At 41.9% G+C, this 20,684-nt stretch overlaps 1 protein-coding gene across 2 annotated transcripts in view; it reads left to right on the top strand.

The window, feature by feature from the left end:
* Positions 1 to 20,684, top strand: part of CLTC (clathrin heavy chain) — an 87,334-nt gene that overhangs the window by 35,760 nt on the left and 30,890 nt on the right. For both annotated transcript variants that reach the window (XM_062216907.1, XM_062216908.1), the window contains exons 5-13: positions 1,160 to 1,273; positions 2,535 to 2,708; positions 8,012 to 8,209; positions 11,699 to 11,899; positions 15,580 to 15,732; positions 15,816 to 15,938; positions 16,545 to 16,682; positions 16,783 to 16,947; positions 17,095 to 17,275. In XM_062216907.1, coding sequence (XP_062072891.1) covers positions 1,160 to 1,273; positions 2,535 to 2,708; positions 8,012 to 8,209; positions 11,699 to 11,899; positions 15,580 to 15,732; positions 15,816 to 15,938; positions 16,545 to 16,682; positions 16,783 to 16,947; positions 17,095 to 17,275 — 1,447 coding nt within the window. The remainder of the gene's footprint in view (positions 1 to 1,159; positions 1,274 to 2,534; positions 2,709 to 8,011; positions 8,210 to 11,698; positions 11,900 to 15,579; positions 15,733 to 15,815; positions 15,939 to 16,544; positions 16,683 to 16,782; positions 16,948 to 17,094; positions 17,276 to 20,684) is intronic.

Here is a 20,684-nt window from a genome sequence, read left to right on the forward strand (position 1 = left end):
GTGTCTGGTTAATAAGTGGCACCCATGATCTGCATTATAAAAACTTCAGGCAGAGATTCTTAGCTCTGGTCATGTATTAAAATCACCTGGACCAAATTGTAAGTGCTTTGTATGTTAGCGTTCTTGGTTGCAGATAGCAGAAACCAAGTCTTGATTAGACTTGGTTGATTAGAGCATTAAAAAGTTTAATGAAGGGATTTAGGGTGGTTTACAATTGCTAGGAAGGCAATACAGCCAAGCTTGGAAGATGAGGAGGAATAAGGGGGAATGATCAGCAGCCAGGATTCCAGCTAAAAAGGATGTTACAGAGTTCTGAGAACTATACCACTAGATCCCTGGAAACCATTTTGACTTGCTATTTCTACCTCTAAGAGTAGAATCTCTGAGTTCTGTTAACTTTGTATCTTGTTATTTTTCTGAACTACAGTATAGACTGAGTCACATGTCCACATCTTGTCCCTAAGAAGTTTGGAAAACAAGTGTTTGGTACTTCTGAAATGAAAGGCTAGCTCTAATTGTGTCTGAACTTGTGAAGAGTAAAATGTGCTCAGAGGTACAATTCTGCCAGAAATTTTAGGATCAGCTCTGAACCAAGGAAGATGAGGATAGAAAGCACTGATACTTAGGAATGCATGGATGGAATTAAAACAAAAGACACAGGTTTTGGAAATTAGATATTATCCTTAAGACACTAGATTAGGACTTTTTTTTGAAATGTCCCCCTTGAAAAAGCTTCAATACTGTTTTGATAGTATCTGAAAACCTATTTATAGGTTCTTGAGCCCATTTAATACATAGTACTCTTCTGTCTTTTGTAGTCTGCCACAACTTTTGAAGGAAAAAATCATTTTCTAAGTATAGCTAATTATCCTAATGAAGAAGGAGACTCTGGGGCCTAGCACTGTGGCATAGAAGGCAGTTAGAGAAATGGAATATTATAGCATATGACCTCTTGAGACTGACTTTCCCCACTAAACATAAGTCTGTCAGAATTTGTTCCTTTTTATTACTGAGGAGTAGTCCCTGGCATGGATCTGCCAAGCAGTTTTTTAACATTCACTTATTTTAGTCATTTTGATTATCCATCTTGGGGCTACAAGTAAGATTGCTGTGATAAACTACTTTTGCTCTAGACTTAAATATATTTTCTTTCACACAGTTACATATCATTGAAGTTGGCACACCTCCTACAGGAAACCAGCCATTTCCAAAGAAGGCAGTGGATGTTTTTTTCCCTCCAGAAGCGCAAAATGACTTTCCTGTTGCAATGCAGGTATTTTAAATAAAATACGTGGACTTTAAAAATCTCTCTTCAAAGAAATTACTCTGAACACTACTCACAATTTATATAATTTAAATGGTATATAAGAGAATATTCCTTATTCTAAAATAAGTTTATTGTGAAACTTTGTAAAGTGATACTCTGACTTTTGTAATTGGGCCATCCTGCATTGTCTGGAATTGTCTTCTCTATTATAGATTTCATTCATATTTTATTTTATTTAAGAGTTTGGTATATTCCATATTTAAATGTACAGTGAAAATGAAGGAAACCTCAAATATTAGTTATTAGTTTTTCATATAAACTTACTGTCATTTTTATTTTTTCTCCCAGAAACCTTTTATTTAAGGAATACAAACTTCATACATCTCGTAATTACAACTTCAGGAACATGGTGATTCTTCCCAGTGTACACAACCTCCCACCCATACTCCCACCCCTCTTCTTCCTCTTTCTCCTTCCCCCATTCCTATTCCTATTTTTTACTATTTTTTTAACTATTTTTTACTAAGATCTATTTTCAACAAGTAGTATGAAAAAAAAAACTTCAACAGTTGAGACAAGGTCTTTTCAAAGTTACTGCTCTCAAAATGTCAATTTCACTTCCATAGGTTGTCTTTTAGGTGCTCTATTTAGTTATCACAGGTGAGGGAGAACATATGGTATTTGTCCTTTTGGGACTGGCTTATTTCACTAAGTATGATGTTTTCCAGTTTCATCCATTTTGTTGCAAATGACGATTTTTTTTTTATAACCACTGTGTAGTATTACATGGTGTACATACCACATTTTTTTATCCAGTCTTCAGTTGACAGGCATTTGGGTTTCCATTCCTTAGCTTTTGTGAATTGAGCTGTAATAAACATGAAGATACAGATAACTCTTTCATATGCTGATTTCATTTCCCTGGGTAAATTCCCAGGCATGAGATGATTGGGTCATATGTTAGGTCTGTGTTCAAATTTCTGAGGTATCTCCATACTGTCTTCCATAGTGGCTGTACCAGTTTACATTCCTACCCACAGTGGATTAGAGTACCTTTTTCCCCACATCCTCACCAGCATTTGTTTGATTTCTGTATGAAAGCCATTCTAACTGGGATGAGGTGAAACCTCATTGTGGTTTTGATTTGCATTTCCCTGTTATTGCCAGTTTTAGAATGTCACCACCTAGAAAATGACATTGGACTAACGTTTTCATTTTCTGTTTCTAGTTTGATTATCTTGCTAAAGTGTTAATCTTCTTTGTACAGATCAGTGAAAAGCATGATGTGGTATTCTTGATTACCAAGTATGGCTATATTCATCTCTATGATCTTGAGACTGGTACCTGTATCTACATGAATAGAATCAGTGGAGAAACAATCTTTGTTACTGCACCTCATGAAGCCACAGCTGGAATAATTGGAGTAAACAGAAAGGGACAAGTAAGAAAATCTTGATGCTTGCATTGCAATAATTATTATTGTTATTTTACTACTTATTACCTTTAACTTTTTCCGCAAATTATGTGGTAACTTTGTATATCAGAAAATCAGGGGCTGGCGCCGTGGCTTAACAGGCTAATCCTCCACCTTGCGGCGCTGGCACACCGGGTTCTAGTCCCGGTCGGGGCGCCGGATTCTGTCCCGGTTGCCCCTCTTCCAGGCCTGCTCTCTGCTATGGCCTGGGAAGGCAGTGGAGGATGGCCCAAGTGTTTGGGCCCTGCACCCGTATGAGAGACCAGGAGAAGCACCTGGCTCCTGGCTTCGGATCAGCGTGATGCGCCAGCCGCAGCAGCCATGGGAAGGTGAACCAACGGCAAAAAGAAAGACCTATCCACTCTGCCTGTCAAAAAAAAAAAAAAAAACAGGCCGGCACCGCGGCTCAATAGACGAATCCTCCGCCTACAGCGCCGGCACACTGGGTTCTAGTCCCAGTCAGGGTGCTGGATTCTGTCCCAGTTGCTTCTCTTCCAGGCCAGCTCTCTGCTATGGCCCGGGAGTGCAGTGGAGGATGGCCCAGGTCCTTGGGCCCTGCACCTGCATGGGAAACCAGGAAAAGCACCTGGCTTTGGATCAGCGCGGTGCGCCGGCCGCAGCAGCCATTGGAGGGTGAACCAACGGCAAAGGAAGACCTTTCTCTGTCTCTCTCACTGTCTACTCTGCCTGTCAAAAAAAAAAAAAAAAAAATCATACATTTATGAGGTATAGGGTATTGGGAGGATCTAAGTTGGAGAATATAACATAGCTGATAAGTAGAATGAGCAAGTTTAACCACCTCATGTGCAACATAAGTAAAGTTAATTATATTATATTAGGAATTTTTGTTAAATAACTGGATTTTAGTTGCTCTTTAGACAGAAAAGAGGCTGGCGCCACAGCTCGCTTGGCTAATCCTCCCCCTGTGGCGCCGGCACCCCGGGGTTCTAGTCCTGGTTGGGGTGCTGGAGTCTGTCCCGGTTGCCCCTCTTGCAGTCCAGCTCTCTGCTGTGGCCCAGGGAGGCAGTGGAGGATGGCCCAAGTGCTTGGGTCCTGCACCTGCATGGGAGACCAGGAGGAAAGCACAGTGTTCTGGCCTTAGCGGCCATTTGGGGGGTGAACCAACAGAAGGAAAATCTTTCTCTCTGTCTCTCTCTCTCTCACCATCTAACTCTGCCTGTCCCCCCCCAAAAAAAAAGAAAAGAAACTAATATGATAGTGAATCTACTTTATTATGGTAACCATTTTACTGTATATGTATCTTGTAACATTTTGTTAAACTTCAAATATACACAATAAAATCCATTTTAAAAAATGAAATAATACATACCTAAGAATACAGCACTGTATGAATACAGTCTCTCTTTAATCCTGTCTCCAGAGAAACTATTAGGCATAAAGCTATCTGGGATTGTGGATGTGTTTGCTTAGTGTCAAAAGAAGTGACTCTCTATGAAAAAAACTATTAGGGTCATATCTGATAGACAATTAACAATTTTTTTTATTTAAAGGAGCAATATGCTATCTGCTGGTTCATTTCCCAAATGCTCCCAACAGCAGGGGCTGGGCCAGCCTCAAGCCAGGAGACTAGAACTCAATCCAGGTTTCCTATTCAGGTGGCAGGAACCCAGATATTTGAGCCATCACTTGCTGCCTCCCATGGAGGCCTCCCATTGGCTGGATATGGAATTGGAAGTGGAGTCAGGATTAAAACCAGGCCTTCCAGTTTGAATGTGGGCGTCCCAAGCATTGTCTTCACCACTGTGCCAAACACCTGTCTTGGACTGTACTTTTTATATGTACAGGACAGATTATCAAGTACAAAGAAGAGAGTTCTACCTGTATCCCTTTCCTAACCCCTTCATTAAGTATTACTAAATATTTAATGGTAGAAAGTGATAACGTTACAGTGCCTGTTATGGGGTGTATGGAAAGTTTTCCAATTGGATAGGGAAAATAGTAACTTCTAAATATATCACATTTGACAAACCTCACCACTTGGCAAGTAGTTCTTTTTCTGTGCTTTTTAGTATTTTCATGTAATTAAAAAAAAAATTCTGACAAGAAGGTGTGTTATTTTCTAAAACATGGGTAAAATTTAAAAAACTTCATATTATTTATTGGTCTTACCCTTTACTAGTTTCCCTCCAAATAAATATTTTTACTGGATACTAAACAAAGGAAGTAGATAGTGGGTTTTTTTCCCTTCATTATTGAATTAATTTTTGAAAAGTATGTATATGAAGAAACAATTCCCCTGAGGAAAGAGTCCTGCCTGTCTATCCCAGTATCAACTCCAAACTTAGGTGCTTCTGCTTTGTGTTCTTATAACTTACATAGCCCTCCTAATAACACTTGTCGTAACACTTGTGGCTCACTTAACTATCTCCTTCATTATTCTTATGAAAGGGGCTTATCTTTAATTCAATTTTTAGCACCATTTAGTGTCTGGCACAAAACTACTTGTAAAAAATTTTGTGCTTGGCTGGCGCCGTGGCTTAACAGGCTAATCCTCCACCTTACGGCGCCGGCACACCGGGTTCTAGTCCCGGTCGGGGCGCCAGATTCTATCCCGGTTGCCCCTCTTCCAGGCCAGCTCTCTGCTATGGCCCGGGAAGGCAGTGGAGGATGGCCCAAGTGCTTGGGCCCTGCACCTGCATGGGAGACCAGGAGAAGCACCTGGCTCCTGCCTTCGGATCAGCACGATGCGCCGGCCGCAGCAGCCATTGGAGGGTGAACCAGCGGCAAAAAGGAAGACCTTTCTCTCTCTCTCTCACTATCCACTCTGCTTGCCAAAAAAAAAAAAAAGTGCTTTCAGTATTCAGTAGCATGTGTGCATGTGTCTTGGAAAATCAAGAATGAGGGGTTGCCACTGTGGCATAGCAGGAGGTTAGGCCACTGCCTACAGCACCAGCATTCCATATGGGCACCGGTTCAAATCCCGGCTGCTCCACTTCTGATCCAGCTCACTACTAAAGTACCTGGGGAAGCATTGGAGGACAGCTCAAGTGCTGGGGCCCCTGCACCCATGTGGGAGACCCAGATAGTGGGGAAAAAAACCTCACTATCTACTAAGCCAGAAGAGTCTCCTGGCTTAGGCCTTGCCCAATCCCAGTCATTTGGGGTGAGAACCAGCAGATAGAAGATCAATCTCAAAATTAATTCCTCTCCTCCCTCTCTCCCTCTCTTCCTTTCCCTCCCTCCCCCTCCCTCCCTTCTACCCCCCAGTCCCCCTTTTCTCTGTAACTATCTTTCAAATGAGGTAAATTTTTTTTTTTCCAGAAAGAGTGAGTTGGCTTTTTGGTGAACTAGGTTAGTGACTAATGATCATGTATTTGTGAAGCCAGGGACCTTTTTTATTTTTCCTGCTGTGTGAATGTTTTAAGATAATGCTTAAACTAAAATACCTTGAATAATTTCACTGTATGTTTTTGATGTTTATAGATGTGATTCTGGGATCTGATTGATACTTTCTCTTCCCCTCTACAGATTTTTTGTGTTAGATTGAGTAACAAGATGAATGTTTTAATCTTCAGTCTCAGCACTGAGCTCTATTCTTTTACTTAAATATGGCTAATAGGTGGGCGTATGACCAGAAGGGAGAGATGTGTGCCTTCATTAATATATAATTGAAAGATGACATTATAGCCAATTTCGGGCCTAAATTCTGAATTTGATAAATTGAGTATTGTAGAGTATAAAGGAACCTTCTAAGTTCCCTATAATTTTTTTGAAGTAATGGTTACTAGAAATTTGCTAGAACATTCCTTTTTTTTTTTTTTTTTTTTTTTTAAGATTTTATTTATTTGAGACAGACTTACTGAGAGAAAGGTTTTCCATCTGCTGGTTCACTCCCTGATGGCTGCAATGGCCAGAGCTGGGCTAATCCAAAGGCAGGAGCTTTATCTAGGTCTCCCATGTGGGTGTGTGGGCCCAAGCACTGGGCCATTTTCTACTGCTTTTCCAGGCCATAAACAGAAAGCTAGATCAGAAGAGGAGCAGCCTGGATGTGAACTGGCACCCATATGGGATGCTGGTGCTGCAGGCAGAGGCTTAGCCTACTATGCCAAAGCACAAACCCTATCCCCCCCCCCCCTTTTTTTTTCCACTTTTTTGGGAAAGATTTATTTATTTATTTGAAAAGCAGAGTTAAAGAAGAGACAGAGCCTCCATCTGCTGGTTTACTCCCCAGATGGCTGCAACAGCTTGGGCTGTGCCAGGCCAAAGCCAGGAGCTTCCTCCAGGTTCCCCGTGTGGGTGCAGGGGCCTAAGCACTTTGGTCATCCTCTGCTGCCTTCCCAGGTACATCAGGCACATGGAGGATTGAGGGTAATCATTCTCCAAACAGAAATCCTTATAGATTACTCTATCAATGCTATATTTATAAACACATGCTTTGTACCTTGCATTGTGTTAGGTGCCAAAGAAATGTAGCCAGTATACAAGCTGATTTGTAAGAATTTAAATGTAATTAAAGAAAATTTTTAAATTTTTAACAAACTTTACATTAAAAAGGAGTATACCTTATATTTCTTCCAAGTGAACTTTAGGTTTTATTTGATTTAATAGCTTCTTCGGTCATTTTCTGTAGGTTGTCATGATTGTGTTCCCTAAGAATTTATAAGCCATGCAGAGTTGTCTTTTAGAACTCAGTTCAGTGGAAATTTTTTTGTTTGTTTTAAAGATTTTATTTATTTGAGAGGTAGAGTTATAGACAGTGAGTGGGAAAGACAAAGAGAAAGGTCTTCCTTCCGCTGGTTCACTTCCCAAATGGCCATGATGGCCAGAGCTGTGCTGATCTGAAGCCAGGAGCTTCTTCCAGGTCTTCCACGTGAGTGCAGAGGCCCAAGCGCTTGGGCCATCCTACACTGCTTTCCCAGGCCATAACAGAAAGCTGGATTGGAAGAGGAGCAGCCGGGACTAGAACCGGTATCCATATGGGATGCCGGTGCTGCAGGCGGAGGATTAACTTACTGCACCACAACACCAGCCCCAAGTAGAAATCTTAATCTTTGATTTTGACCATGTTAAAAATGAATGGATGATATCAAAACAAAAAGAGTTTGTGCAATATGAAGTTATTTGTATTACCAAATGGTCATAATTTAGGAATCCTTCAGTGTCTTAGCATCCCCATGGCATTTGTTTTTAAATCTGCTTAATCTTTTCTGTCCTGGTCTTTTTTGTTTTTCTTCTTAAAAATTATTTTTTTTAATGGTAGAAAGAAAGCAGCTCTCATTTACAGGTATTTTTTAATCTTTAAATTGTAGGTTCTGTCAGTGTGTGTGGAAGAAGAAAACATCATTCCTTATATCACCAATGTCCTACAAAATCCTGATTTGGCCTTGAGAATGGCTGTCCGTAACAACCTAGCTGGTGCTGAAGAACTCTTTGCTCGGAAATTTAATGCTCTTTTTGCCCAGGGAAATTACTCAGAGGCAGCAAAGGTGGCTGCTAATGCACCAAAGGTGAGCAACCCTGAAACTGAAGTTTTTGTGATTGGATTAACATTCATAGTTTGTTTCTGATATTGCTGGAAGCAGAACCATTTTCTACAAAGAAACTAACCATTTTTCTTTTTTATTTGAAAAAATTTTTTTTAATTTTATTTAAGTTATACAAGTTTTATATATTTCATATATACAGATTTAGGAACGTAGGGATACTTTTCCCCCTATCCTGCCTCCCATCCAAGCTCCAACCCTTCTTCCTCTTCCCTCTCACATTCCCACTCTTAATTTTTACAAAGATCCATTTTCAGTGTACTTAATGATCATATAGTTAACCCTACACTAAGTAAAAGAGTTGAACAAATAGTTTGAAGAGAAAAAAAAAGCTGTTCCTCAACTGAAGAGGAGGCAAGGACTGTAAACAATCATCGAATCTCAAAATGTCCATTTCACTCTTAAACATTACATTTTAGGTACTCTGTTAGTTTCCTCGGATCAGGGAAAACATGATATCTGCCTTTTTGGGACTGGCTTATTTCACTGAGTATAATGGTTTCCAGTTGCATCCATCTTGTTGCAAAGGACAGGATTTCATATTTTTTTTTATATCTGAATAGTACCCCCATCGTGTGTATATACCATAGTTGCTTTATCCAAGCAACAGGTGATGGACATCTAGGTTGATTACATGTCTTAGCTTTTGTGAATTGTGCTTCAGTGAACATGGGGTACAGAAAACTCTTCAGATGCTGATTTCCTTTGGTTTGGATAAATTCTCACAAGTGGGATGGCTGGATCATATGATAGGTCTGTATTCAGATTTCTGAGGTATGTCCATACTGTCTTCCACAGTGGCTACACCAGATTATATTCCCACCAACAGTGGATTAGGGTGCCTTTTCCCCCACATCTTTGCCAACATTTTGAAAGGCAGAGGTACATGATGAGGTAGTGGTGAGAGATCTTCCCTCTGCTGGTTCACTCCAGATAACTGCAGTGGCCGTAGCTGGGCATGTCTGAAGCCAGGAGCTTCTTCAGGGTCTCCCACATGGGTTTAGGGACCCAAGCTCTTAGGCCATCTTCCGCTGCTTTCCCCGGCACATGAACAGGGAGCTCAATTTGAAGTGGAACAGCCGAGACTCCAACTAGTACCCATATGGGATGCCAGCACTGCAGGCGGTGACTTCACTGCTATACCACAACGCCATCCTATGACTAACCATTTGTATGTTATGTTTTCCTTTAGAAGAATATGACAGTTACTTGTTAGTGCCTCTACATTTGATTAATTACTTTTCTATACTGTAGATCTTGTTTGCTTTAAAAATAATTTTTAAAGCCAGCGCCATGGCTTAACAGACTAATCCTCCACCTTGCGGTGCCGGCACACCGGGTTCTAGTCCCGGTTGGGGCACTGGATTCTATCCCGGTTGCCCCTCTTCCAGGCCAGCTCTCTGCTATGGCCCGGGAAGGCAGTGGAGGATGGCCCAAGTCCTTGGGCCCTGCACCCGCATGGGAGACCAGGAGAAGCACCTGGCTCCTGCCTTCGGATCAGCGTGCTGCGCCGGCCGCAGCGGCCATTGGAGGGTGAACCAGCGGCAAAAAGGAAGACCTTCCTCTCTGTCTCTCTCTCTCACTATCCATCTGCCTGTCCAAAAAAAAAAATAATAATAATTTTTAAAACGATTTATTTTGTTGGGGCCGGTGCTGTGGCACAGCGGGTTAAAGCCGCGGCCTGTAACTCCAGAATCCCATATGGACGCCAGTTCGAGTCCTGACTGCTCCTCTTATGATCCAGCTCTCTGCTGTGGCCTGGGAAAGCAGTACAAGATGGACTAAGTCCTTGGGCCCCTGCACCCACATGGGAGACCTGGAAGAAGCTCCCGGTTCCTGGCTTCAGATCAGCACAGCTGTGGCTGTTGCGATCATTTGGGGAGTGAATCAACAGAATGGAAAACCTCTCTCTCTGCCTTTCCTTCTCTCTCTGTGTAACTCTGACTTTCAAATAAATAATTCTTTAAAAAAAAAAAAAGATTTACTTGGAAAATGAGAGAAAGAGGCAGATCTCTACCTCTTTGTTCACTTCCCAACAGCTGGGGCTAGGCCAGGCCAAAACAAGGATCTGGGAACTTAGTTCAGGTCTCCCACTTGGGTGACAGGAACCCAGATGCTTGTTTCCCCAAGATGTACATTACAGAAAGCTGGAATTGGTATTGGAGCTGGGACTGGAACTGCTGTCACTCTAATATGAGATTGAAACATCCCAAGCAGTCTCTGAATCACTCGCACCAAATGTTCCATCCCTTCCTTCCCTTGTAGGAAGAATATGTAGATCTTTCAAGGTGTGGCTTACATAGATAAAATAATGTTTAGTTATTTAGATGTAACATTCTTGGACTTCATAAATGATAACTAGTGATTTTATTTACAAAAATTGAAAATTGAACAATTCCTGTCCTGTTTGTGATAGGTAGAGCTTTAAGAAATTGGACTTAATCAATTTCTGTCACCTTTTTTGTAAAGATTTACTTATTTATTTGAAATAAATACACAGGGCTAGAGGCAGAGAGAGAGGTCTTCCATCCACTGGTTCACTTCCCAATTGGCCATAATGGCTGGAGCTGTGCTGATCAGGAGCCAGGAGCTTCTTCGGAGTCTCACACGTGGGTGCAGGGCCCCAAGGACTTGGGCCATGTTCTGCTGCTTTCCCAGGCCACTGTAGAGTGGATCAAAAGTGGAGCAGCTGGGACTCAATTGGTGCACATTTGGGATGCCGGCACTGTAAGCGGTGGCTTTACTGGCTATGCCACAGCGCCAGCTCCTTCCCATCACCTTTGATGTTGGTTGGTGTTGGACTGAATTAACAATTTCAATTTCAATTTTTTTTAAGATCTTATTTATTTTGAGAGGTAGAGTTGCAGACAGCGGGAGAGACGGAGAGAAAGGTCTTTCATCCACTGGTTCACTCCCCAAATGACCGGAGGTAGGACGATCCAAAGCCAGGAGTCAGGTGCTTCTTCCAGGTCTCCCACATGGGTGCAGGAGCCCAAGTGCTTGGGCCATCTTCTATTGCTTTCCCAGACCATAAGCAGAGAACTGGATAGGAAGAGGAGCAGTTGGGAAATGAACCAGCGCCCATATGGGATATTGCACCACAGGTAGAGTCTTACCCCAGTAAGCCACAGTGCCAGCCTCCTGGCTATTATTAGCTATAAAATTTGTACTTGATATAAACTTGGAATAATAATCAACCATGACTGTTCTATGATTAATACTTATTCTTTTACATTGACAAAAAGATGATATATTTCTGATTCTGATTGGTTTTATAGCATTGAACCAGAGATAGGACAAATATGACTGAGTCTTTATTATACATGGTGTAGATTTGAAATTGGGTGTTAATAGATCAGTTCATGCTTTAGGAGTGACCTAAGTGATCTGTGGAGTAATTAGTGTGATATTTGGTTCACTTTTGAGTAAGCTTAATATTTCTCGTTGTTAAAGGGAATCTTGCGTACTCCAGACACCATTCGTCGGTTCCAGAGTGTCCCAGCCCAGCCAGGTCAGACTTCTCCTCTACTTCAGTACTTTGGAATCCTTTTGGACCAGGGACAGCTAAACAAATATGAATCTTTAGAGCTGTGTAGACCTGTACTTCAACAAGGTCGGAAACAACTTTTGGAGAAATGGTTAAAAGAAGATAAGGTACATTACTTTGTATTGACATAATTTTGCTTTGATTCAGTTAGATACAATGTTAACAAGTAACATTCATTTATTTAACCTGCACCAAAATGTCCTCATCTGTTTATTGCTGCTTATAAAAACAGCATAAGCATTCATTGTATGTACTTATTTTCTTTTGAAAATATATTTATTTTAGTGTATGTTGAGGTGGGATATCATTGTTTTGTTTAGGTTTTGAAGAGGAATTCAGGATTCTTGGTAAGAGGTTAAAACTACTAACCAGGAAGCAGATTGCTGTCCTTTTGCTTTAGGAAAAGCTTATGAGATGCTTCCTTCAGCATGTAATCATTTCTTAATGTATGGGGGACTCATTTGGACGTATAACATAAGAATTCCTCCCATATTCTGCACTTAAGATACACAGTACTTCTCTCTGTACAAGTGTTTTAATGATTGCTTTTAGAACTTCTAAACATCTAAATTGTAGTATTTACTGCTGGTAAACATATTTGGATATGTAAGGAAAACATGGTATATAAAATTTTGTGTCATACATATTAACAAGACAACAGGCTGTGCAGTTAGCAGTGAAATACTGTTTTCCAAAGTGTTTTCACAGAATGTTAATTAGTGTTATAGAAAAAAAGTTAACTTTTGTTTTTTTTTTTTTGGAATTAATTTAAATTTGAAACTTTAAAAAATTAACTGCCTTTCCTTACTGTAGGATTTCTTTTTTTTTTTTTTTTTTAAGATTTATTTATTTGAAAGGTGGAGTTAGAGAGGCGAGACAGAGAGGTCTTCCATCCACCAGATGCCAGGAGCTTCTTCTGGGTCTCTCACATGGGTCCTGGGGCCCAACGACTTGGGCCATCTTCCACTGCTTGCTTTGGCACGTTGTTAGGCTGGATCAGAAGTGGAGCAGCCAGGACTTGAACAGCCCCCGTGTTAGATGCCAGCACTGCAGGTGGCAGCTTTATCTGCTACGCCACAGCACTGGCCGCTCTCTATTTTCTTATATCCAGTTAGTACTTCTAATTTCTCTTAACACAGTTCATGTTACAGTACCAAACTTTATAGAGCACATTATTACTTATGTGGAATAGTGACTAAGGATCAAACTGTAGATATTATTTATTTGTAAAACATCAGGTTTAAGCCATCCTTCAGTGTTGATCCTTTCATACTACCATTTTAAAAAAATGCCTTTCTGCACCATTATAGTATAGAATTGTCATATCTTAAAGCATTGTCAAGCACTGAGACAGCAGTATTTCAAGCACTCTGGTGAATAACTTAATTTTATTATACCTTTCAGTATTAATGTATGTTGAAAGTATTTGTTTACCTCTCAAATAAATAAGTAAAATCTTTAGAGTTACAGACAGTTTGAGGGAGAGGAGACAGAAAGGTCTTCCATCTGCTGGTTCACTCCCCAAATGGCTGCAATGGCTGGAGCTGTGCCTTTCTCAGGCCAGGAGCCAAGAGCGTCTTCCAAGTCTCCCACATGGGTGCAGGGGCCCAAACTCTTGGGCCATCTTCTGCTTTCCCAAGCCAAGCAGAGAGCTGGATTGGAAGAGGAGCAGCTGGAACTAGAATTGGTGCCCCTATGGGATGCTGGCCCTGTGGGCAAAGGACTAACCTGTGCCACAGTGCCGGCCCCTGTTGGAAGTATTTTTACATTGCTAATTCTAAGTCCTCATTTCTTGACCCAGCTTCTGGTAATCTTACAGGATATTGGAGGATAATTCCTCAGAGTTGGAATGCTGGGACAGGAGTCTCTGCTGAAGAATAGTTGTTAGCCACCTGAGGAACTTTTTCAAATTTGTCCCAATGGTTTGACATAAGGGGGTTTGGGATTGGCCAAGTTGCTGGGTTGATCTGCGTAACAGGATGAAAGCTTTGTGGGTATCATTACATTTTTTGGTCAGTGATCATTTGGATCTTTTTGTGTTAAAAGAGACAGTGATTGGCTGGCGCCTTGGCTCAATAGGCTAATCCTCCACCTGCGGCGCCGGCACACCGGGTTCTAGTCCCAGTCAGGGCACCGGATTCTGTCCCGGTTGCCCCTCTTCCAGGCCAGCTCTCTGCTATGGCCCGGGAAGGCAGTGGAGGATGGCCCAAGTCCTTGGGCCCTGCACCCGCATGGGAGACCAGGAGAAGCACCTGGCTCCTGGCTTCGGATCAGCGCAGTGCGCCGGCTGTAGCGGCCATTGGAGGGTGAACCAACGGCAAAGGAAGACCTTCTCTCTGTCTCTCTCTCTGTCTCTCACTGTCCACTCTGCCTGTCAAAAAATAAAAATAAATAAAGACAGTGGTCAACTCTTCATTAGTGAGCATGTTCAGTTAGGGTGTATAGCCTCATAGAACTTTTTTTTTTTTTCTTAGTTTTTGACAGGCAGAGTGGACAGTGAGAGAGACAGAGAGAAAGGTCTTCCTTTTTGCCGTTGGTTCACCCTCCAATGGCCGCCGCGGTTGGCGCACCGCACTGATCCCATGGCAGGAGCCAGGTGCTTCTCCTGGTCTCCCATGGGGTGCAGGGCCCAAGGACTTGGGCCATCCTCCACTGCATTCCCTGGCCACAGCAGAGAGCTGGCCTGGAAGAGGGGCAACCGGGATAGAATCCGGTACCCTGACCAGGGCTAGAACCCAGTGTGCCGGCGCCGCAAGGTGGAGGATTAGCCTATTGAGCCGCGGCGCCGGCCAGAACTTATTTTTTATAAAGACTTGCCTGCCTCTGAAGTAACATTTGAAAGTGGAAAATCCACTCTTTAGTTTGTAAAGAGGAGCTCTATTAGAAGGCTAATTTCCAAATTCAGCAGCTGACTGAATAAGGCAGATTGAATGGTAGAGAGGGAGTTACATATTGCTTACAAATTCCAAAATTTTTATGTTTGACCCTGTGAAATTAGAATGTACTGTCTTAAACTTAAGTCCTAAAGTTGAGAAGATAATTAAACTAGATTGTTTAGACACATAGGTTACAAACTAGTTGTGATAATCATCATTAGAGTAAACCTGTTGAGCCTCTCAGTAACAGGCAGAGTTAGACAGTGAAAGAGAGAGACAGAGAGAAAGGTCTTCCTTCCATTGGTTCACCCCCCAAATGACTGCTAAGGCCAGCGCGCTGCGCCGATCTGAAGCCAGGAACCAGGTGCTTCCTCCTGGTCTCCCATGCGAGTGCAGGGCCCAAGCACTTGGGCCATCCTCCACTGCCTTCCCGGGCCACAGCAGAGAGCTGGACCAGAAGAGGAGCAACTGGGAAAGAATCTGGTGCCCCGACCGGGACTAGAACCCGGGGTGCCGGCGCTGCAGGTGGTGGATTAGCCTATTGAGCTGCGGTGCCGGCCAAAAATTGCTTTATTTTTGAAAAATTGGGATCATATGGGTATGATAAAGCGATATTCTTACGTGTGCAAGATTCTACTTTAAATAAGGCACGTAGTTGATAATATCTGTAGTCACACAGTCTTGGTGAGCTTTTTAATCTTTATTTAAGTAGGTCAGGAGGAGAATTCTCCTGAGACATTGCTGTGAATACAAATTGAGTCTTTACCAGCTACATTCCCTGCATCTTTTTAATGTATTTTGGGAAATTGAATAAGTGCCTATCACATTAGCTATTATTTATAGGGAGGTGGTGTCAGTTGCTCATTTTTAAAATGATTCATGAGTCACTAATCTCTCTTTCTTGTTGACAGCTGGAGTGTTCTGAAGAACTGGGTGATCTTGTGAAATCTGTGGACCCTACTTTGGCACTTAGTGTTTACCTGAGGGCTAATGTCCCAAATAAAGTCATTCAGTGTTTTGCAGAAACAGGCCAAGTTCAGAAGATTGTCTTATATGCTAAAAAGGTGAGTTCAGTGAAACAGTAAGTATTTAAATACTATAAAAATGAAACGATGCAATAGGACTTAGAGTCTTTGTCCATTTGCAGGTTGGATATACCCCAGACTGGATCTTTTTGCTGAGAAATGTAATGCGCATCAGTCCAGATCAGGGACAGCAGTTTGCGCAGATGTTAGTGCAGGATGAGGAGCCTCTCGCTGATATCACACAGGTAATGGCATTAAAATACATTCTGTAGAAGTTGATTGACGTGCATGCGCAGTTTGGGGGGATTTGACTTTTAAACACTTTGGAGAAGATAGGATTGAACTTTCCATTTTTAGAAATTAGAGCTGTGCCTGTATACTTGGATAAACCTAAAATGTCTTACGTAAAAAGCAAGCTGCGTAAGAATGGACAGTGTGATAACCATCTATGTACTGTTTAAAAACATATAAAACATACTGTCTTCCTTAGAGATGTGTATTTTAAAAATGAAAAACAGGATAGTGGCTGCCACTGGGTGATGAGAGACAGAAGAGATGCATATAGGAAGTGTGAGTCAAAGTTCTTATTGTTTATGTTTTTTGTTTTTACAAGTTCATAAAAATTTTAAATGCATCAACTTGATTACATTTTGCTATAATATCTTGAAATATTTTGTAGTTAAGTTCTCCAGAGGACAAAAATGTATTCTTAAATGTGACATTATGTTGTCCAAATAATATTCTTTAAATCTGGCCTTGAGTTTTCATATGTAATAGAAGAGATTATGCATAATTTCACTGACATTGTTAGTAGTATCTTAGAGCAATTTCTGTGTTTTCTGTTTCTGTAGATTGTAGACGTCTTTATGGAATACAATCTCATTCAGCAATGTACTGCGTTCTTGCTTGATGCTCTGAAGAACAATCGCCCATCTGAAGGTCCTTTACAGACACGATTGCTCGAGATGAACCTTATGCATGCACCTCAAGTATGTGATTTTGTTTTTTAGACATGTTTGCAGCACTATTTTACTATTATCCAGAGTTTGCAGATTGGTATCAAATAAACTCCTGTCTGTGGTTTTATAGGTTGCAGATGCTATTCTGGGGAATCAGATGTTCACGCATTATGACCGAGCTCATATTGCTCAGTTGTGTGAAAAGGCTGGCCTGCTGCAGCGTGCATTAGAGCACTTCACTGATCTGTATGACATAAAGCGTGCAGTTGTTCACACCCATCTTCTTAACCCTGAGGTATTTCAGTTTCTTACCTAAAAATGTTAGTTGTGGATTACTGGCATATTGAAAATGTTTTGGTGGTACTGGATAATACTAATTTCATATTAACATGATATTCAATACAGTTTCTTTCTTTGTTTCTTTCTTTCTTTTGTCCTCTAGTGGTTAGTGAATTACTTTGGGTCCTTATCAGTAGAAGACTCCCTAGAATGTCTCAGAGCCATGCTATCTGCAAATATTCGTCAGAATCTGCAGATCTGTGTTCAGGTGGCTTCTAAGTATCATGAACAGCTATCAACTCAATCTCTGATTGAACTTTTTGAATCATTCAAGAGCTTTGAAGGTAAATAATAAGTGTTTGTGGGTTTTTTGGTTAAGATTCATTTATTTGAAAGCAGAGTAACATAGAGAGGGAGAGACAGAGAAGAGGTCTTCCATCCACTGGTTCATTTCTCAAATGGCCACAGGGGTTGGGGCTGGGCTAGGCTGAAGTCAGGAACTTCTTCCAGATCTCCCATGTGGATGCAGGGGCCCAAACACTTGGGCCATCTTCTACTGCTTTCCTAAGTGTGTAAGCAAGAAGCTGGATCAGAAGTAGAACAGCTGGGACTCAAACTGGCACTCATATGGTATGCCAGTATTATTATATGTGCTGCCAAAGCGAGCACTATATGCTGGTGTTACAGGTTGCAGTTTGACCTGCTGTGCCACAATGCTGTCCCAAGTTTGTGAGTTTTTTTTTTTTTTTCTTTTTTTTTTTTTTTTTTTGACAGGCAGAGTGGATAGTGAGAGAGAGAGAGAGAGAGAAAGGTCTTCCTTTTTGCCGTTGGTTCACCCTCCAATGGCCGCTGCGGCCGGCGCATCTTGCTGATCCGAAGGCAGGAGCCAGGTGCTTCTCCTGGTCTCCCATGCGGGTGCAGGGCCCAAGGACTTGGGCCATCCTCCACTGCCTTCCCGGGCCATAGCGGAGAGCTGGCCTGGAAGAGGGGCAACCGGGATAGAATCCGGCGCCCCAACCGGGACTAGAACCCGGTGTGCCAGCGCCGCAAGGCGGAGGATTAGCCTGTTAAGCCACGGCGCCGGCTAAGTTTGTGAGTTTTTAAAAATTAAGATAGTCTCTTGGATTCTGAGCCAGGGGCACATAGCTAAATGTAGAGTTAAATTGTTCTCTACTTGTTCAGTGTGCATAATCTTTTCTAGGCCAAAAGTTTGGAAGTATGTCTAAAAAGTGTCTTCATCAAATGCTTGCCTTTTAAAAACTTTGGCTGTTTGGCCTGTTAGACACTTAGAACACAAGGGACTTTGAAAATCACTTGGCCCAGTGACATTCGATTCCTGACGCCCAGGATTCAGCAGAGATTAAAAAAAAAAATAAAAATTAAGGTAGCTAAGGAGAGCATTATGATCAGACCATTAGAAATTACGTCTAATAGCTTAATTTTATGGAGCATTTTCATATTCTAAATTTTATTAATATTATTAAGGCCCTTATACATTAAATCTTAAGAATATAGTGAATTGCTTGGAGATTTTATAAGTGAATTAAAGGCGGAGTTTGTTTTTTTTTTTTTTTTTTTTTTTTTTGACAGGCAGAGTGGACAGTGAGAGAGAGAGACAGAGAGAAAGGTCTTCCTTTTGCCGTTGGTTCACCCTCCAATGGCCGCCGCGGTAGCGCGCTGCGGCCGGCGCACCGCGCTGTTCCGATGGCAGGAGCCAGGTGCTTCTCCTGGTCTCCCATGGGGTGCAGGACCCAAGGACTTGGGCCATCCTCCACTGCACTCCCTAGCCACAGCAGAGAGCTGGCCTGGAAGAGGGGCAACCGGGACAGGATCGGTGCCCCAACCGGGACTAGAACCCGGGGTGCCGGCGCCACAAGGCAGAGGATTAGCCTGTTGAGCCACGGCGCCGGCCAAGGCGGAGTTTTAAGAGAAAAGTATGTATAGTTTTATAAGATCTGGAGACTAATGACCAGTTATAATAACGTTTCATATAGTCTTTTATAATGACAAATAATTCTACCCAAGAACATTTTGTGACTTTTCACGTTATAGTAGGGGTTCTCAGTCTTTGTACTGTTGACATTGGGAGCTGAATCATAGTTGTATGCAGGTTGTTGTGTGCAAGTAGGATATTTAGCAGCTTCATTGGCTTCTAACCAATGAATCAATTAAACCAGCTGTGACAGCCAAAAATATCTCCATACATTGCTAAATGTCACCTGGGTGGAAAGTTACCTTAATTGATAACCACTGATGTGCAGAGTACTAATGTAATCAACATTGGGTGACTCCTTAGATTCACCTAAATTCTGATCCCTGGTTTTTCTTTTCTTTGTTGCTGTTGTTGTAGTAATAGTAGTAGTACTCCTCTAGACAGAAGAGATAAAGGATTCTATATTCACTTTCTTAATTTTCACAGTTACTGAATGTGCACTGCACACTAAATTTACACTGTGTAGTACGATAGCCACTAGGCACATGGAACTATTTAAATGTAATTTAATTACATTAAATAAAGTTTAAAATTTCTTCACTCTCTTGCCATGTTTGAATTGCTTAATAACCACATGTATTAGTGGCTACCATATTGGACACCACAGAGAACATTTTTATCATGCAGAAAGCTTTAGTTTTATATATATATATATTTATTTATTTATTTACTTGAAAAGCAGAGTTGTGCAGAGGCAGAGAGAGAGACAGAAAGGACTTCCTTCCGCTGGTTCATTCCCCAAATGACTGCAATGGCAGGAGCTAGACCTGTATGAAGCCAGGAGCCAGAAGCTTCTTCTGGGTCTCCCAAGAGGGTACAGGGGCCCAAAGACTTGGGCCATCTTCTATTGCTTTCCCAGGCCATAGCAGAGAGCTGGATCAGAGGTAGAACATTGGGACTGGAACCGGCACCCATACGGGATGCTGGCACTGCAGGTGGCATCTTTACTGATTATTCCACAGTGTTGACCCCATAAAGCTTTATTGCAAAGCACTTGATTAGATTATTTCCAGACTGTTTTTGTGTATTTCCTATTAACTGCACATGGATAAATATCTGATAATAGGGGACTTTATTTAAAATTTCTCATATAAAATATTATGTAATAATTAACTTCCCCTATTTCTAAATTCTGTACTTTATTGGACTAATCACTTAATTGGACTGGATTAATTATTTCTGAGTTGTGTTTTTTTTTTTTTTTAACATATCCTTTATTTATTTAAGAGGTAGAGTTACAGACAGAGGGAGAGACAGAGAGAAAGGTCTTCCATCTGCTATTTCACTTCCAAAATGGCCACAGTTGCCAGAGCCGAGCCAGTTTGACTCCAGGAGCTTCCTTCAGGTCTCCCACGCAGATGCAGGGGCCTGCACTGGAGCCATCTTCCACTGCTTTCCCAGGCCATAAGCAGAGAGCTGGATTGGGAGAGGAGCATCTGAGACTTGAACTGGCGCCCATATGGGAAGCTGGCACCACAGGCGGAGGCTTGGGTTACTACGCCCAACAACGTCCCCTGAGTTTTTTGGGGTTAAAGATTTATCTGTTTCTTTGAAAGGCAGTTAGAGGTATTTAGGGGGAGAGAAGGGGAGAGAAGTGGCAGGGAGAGAGAGATTTTCAATTAGCTGGTTCATTCCCCAAATGGCCACAACAACCATGGCTGGGCCTCACTGAAGCATTAGGGAACTAGATGGGCAGTAGTGCAGCTGGGACTTGAACCAGCACCCATTTGGGATGCAAGCATCACAGGTAGTGGCCCAAC

This window comes from Lepus europaeus, chromosome 18 (assembly GCF_033115175.1).
Source record: "Lepus europaeus isolate LE1 chromosome 18, mLepTim1.pri, whole genome shotgun sequence".
Taxonomy (NCBI): domain Eukaryota; kingdom Metazoa; phylum Chordata; class Mammalia; order Lagomorpha; family Leporidae; genus Lepus; species Lepus europaeus.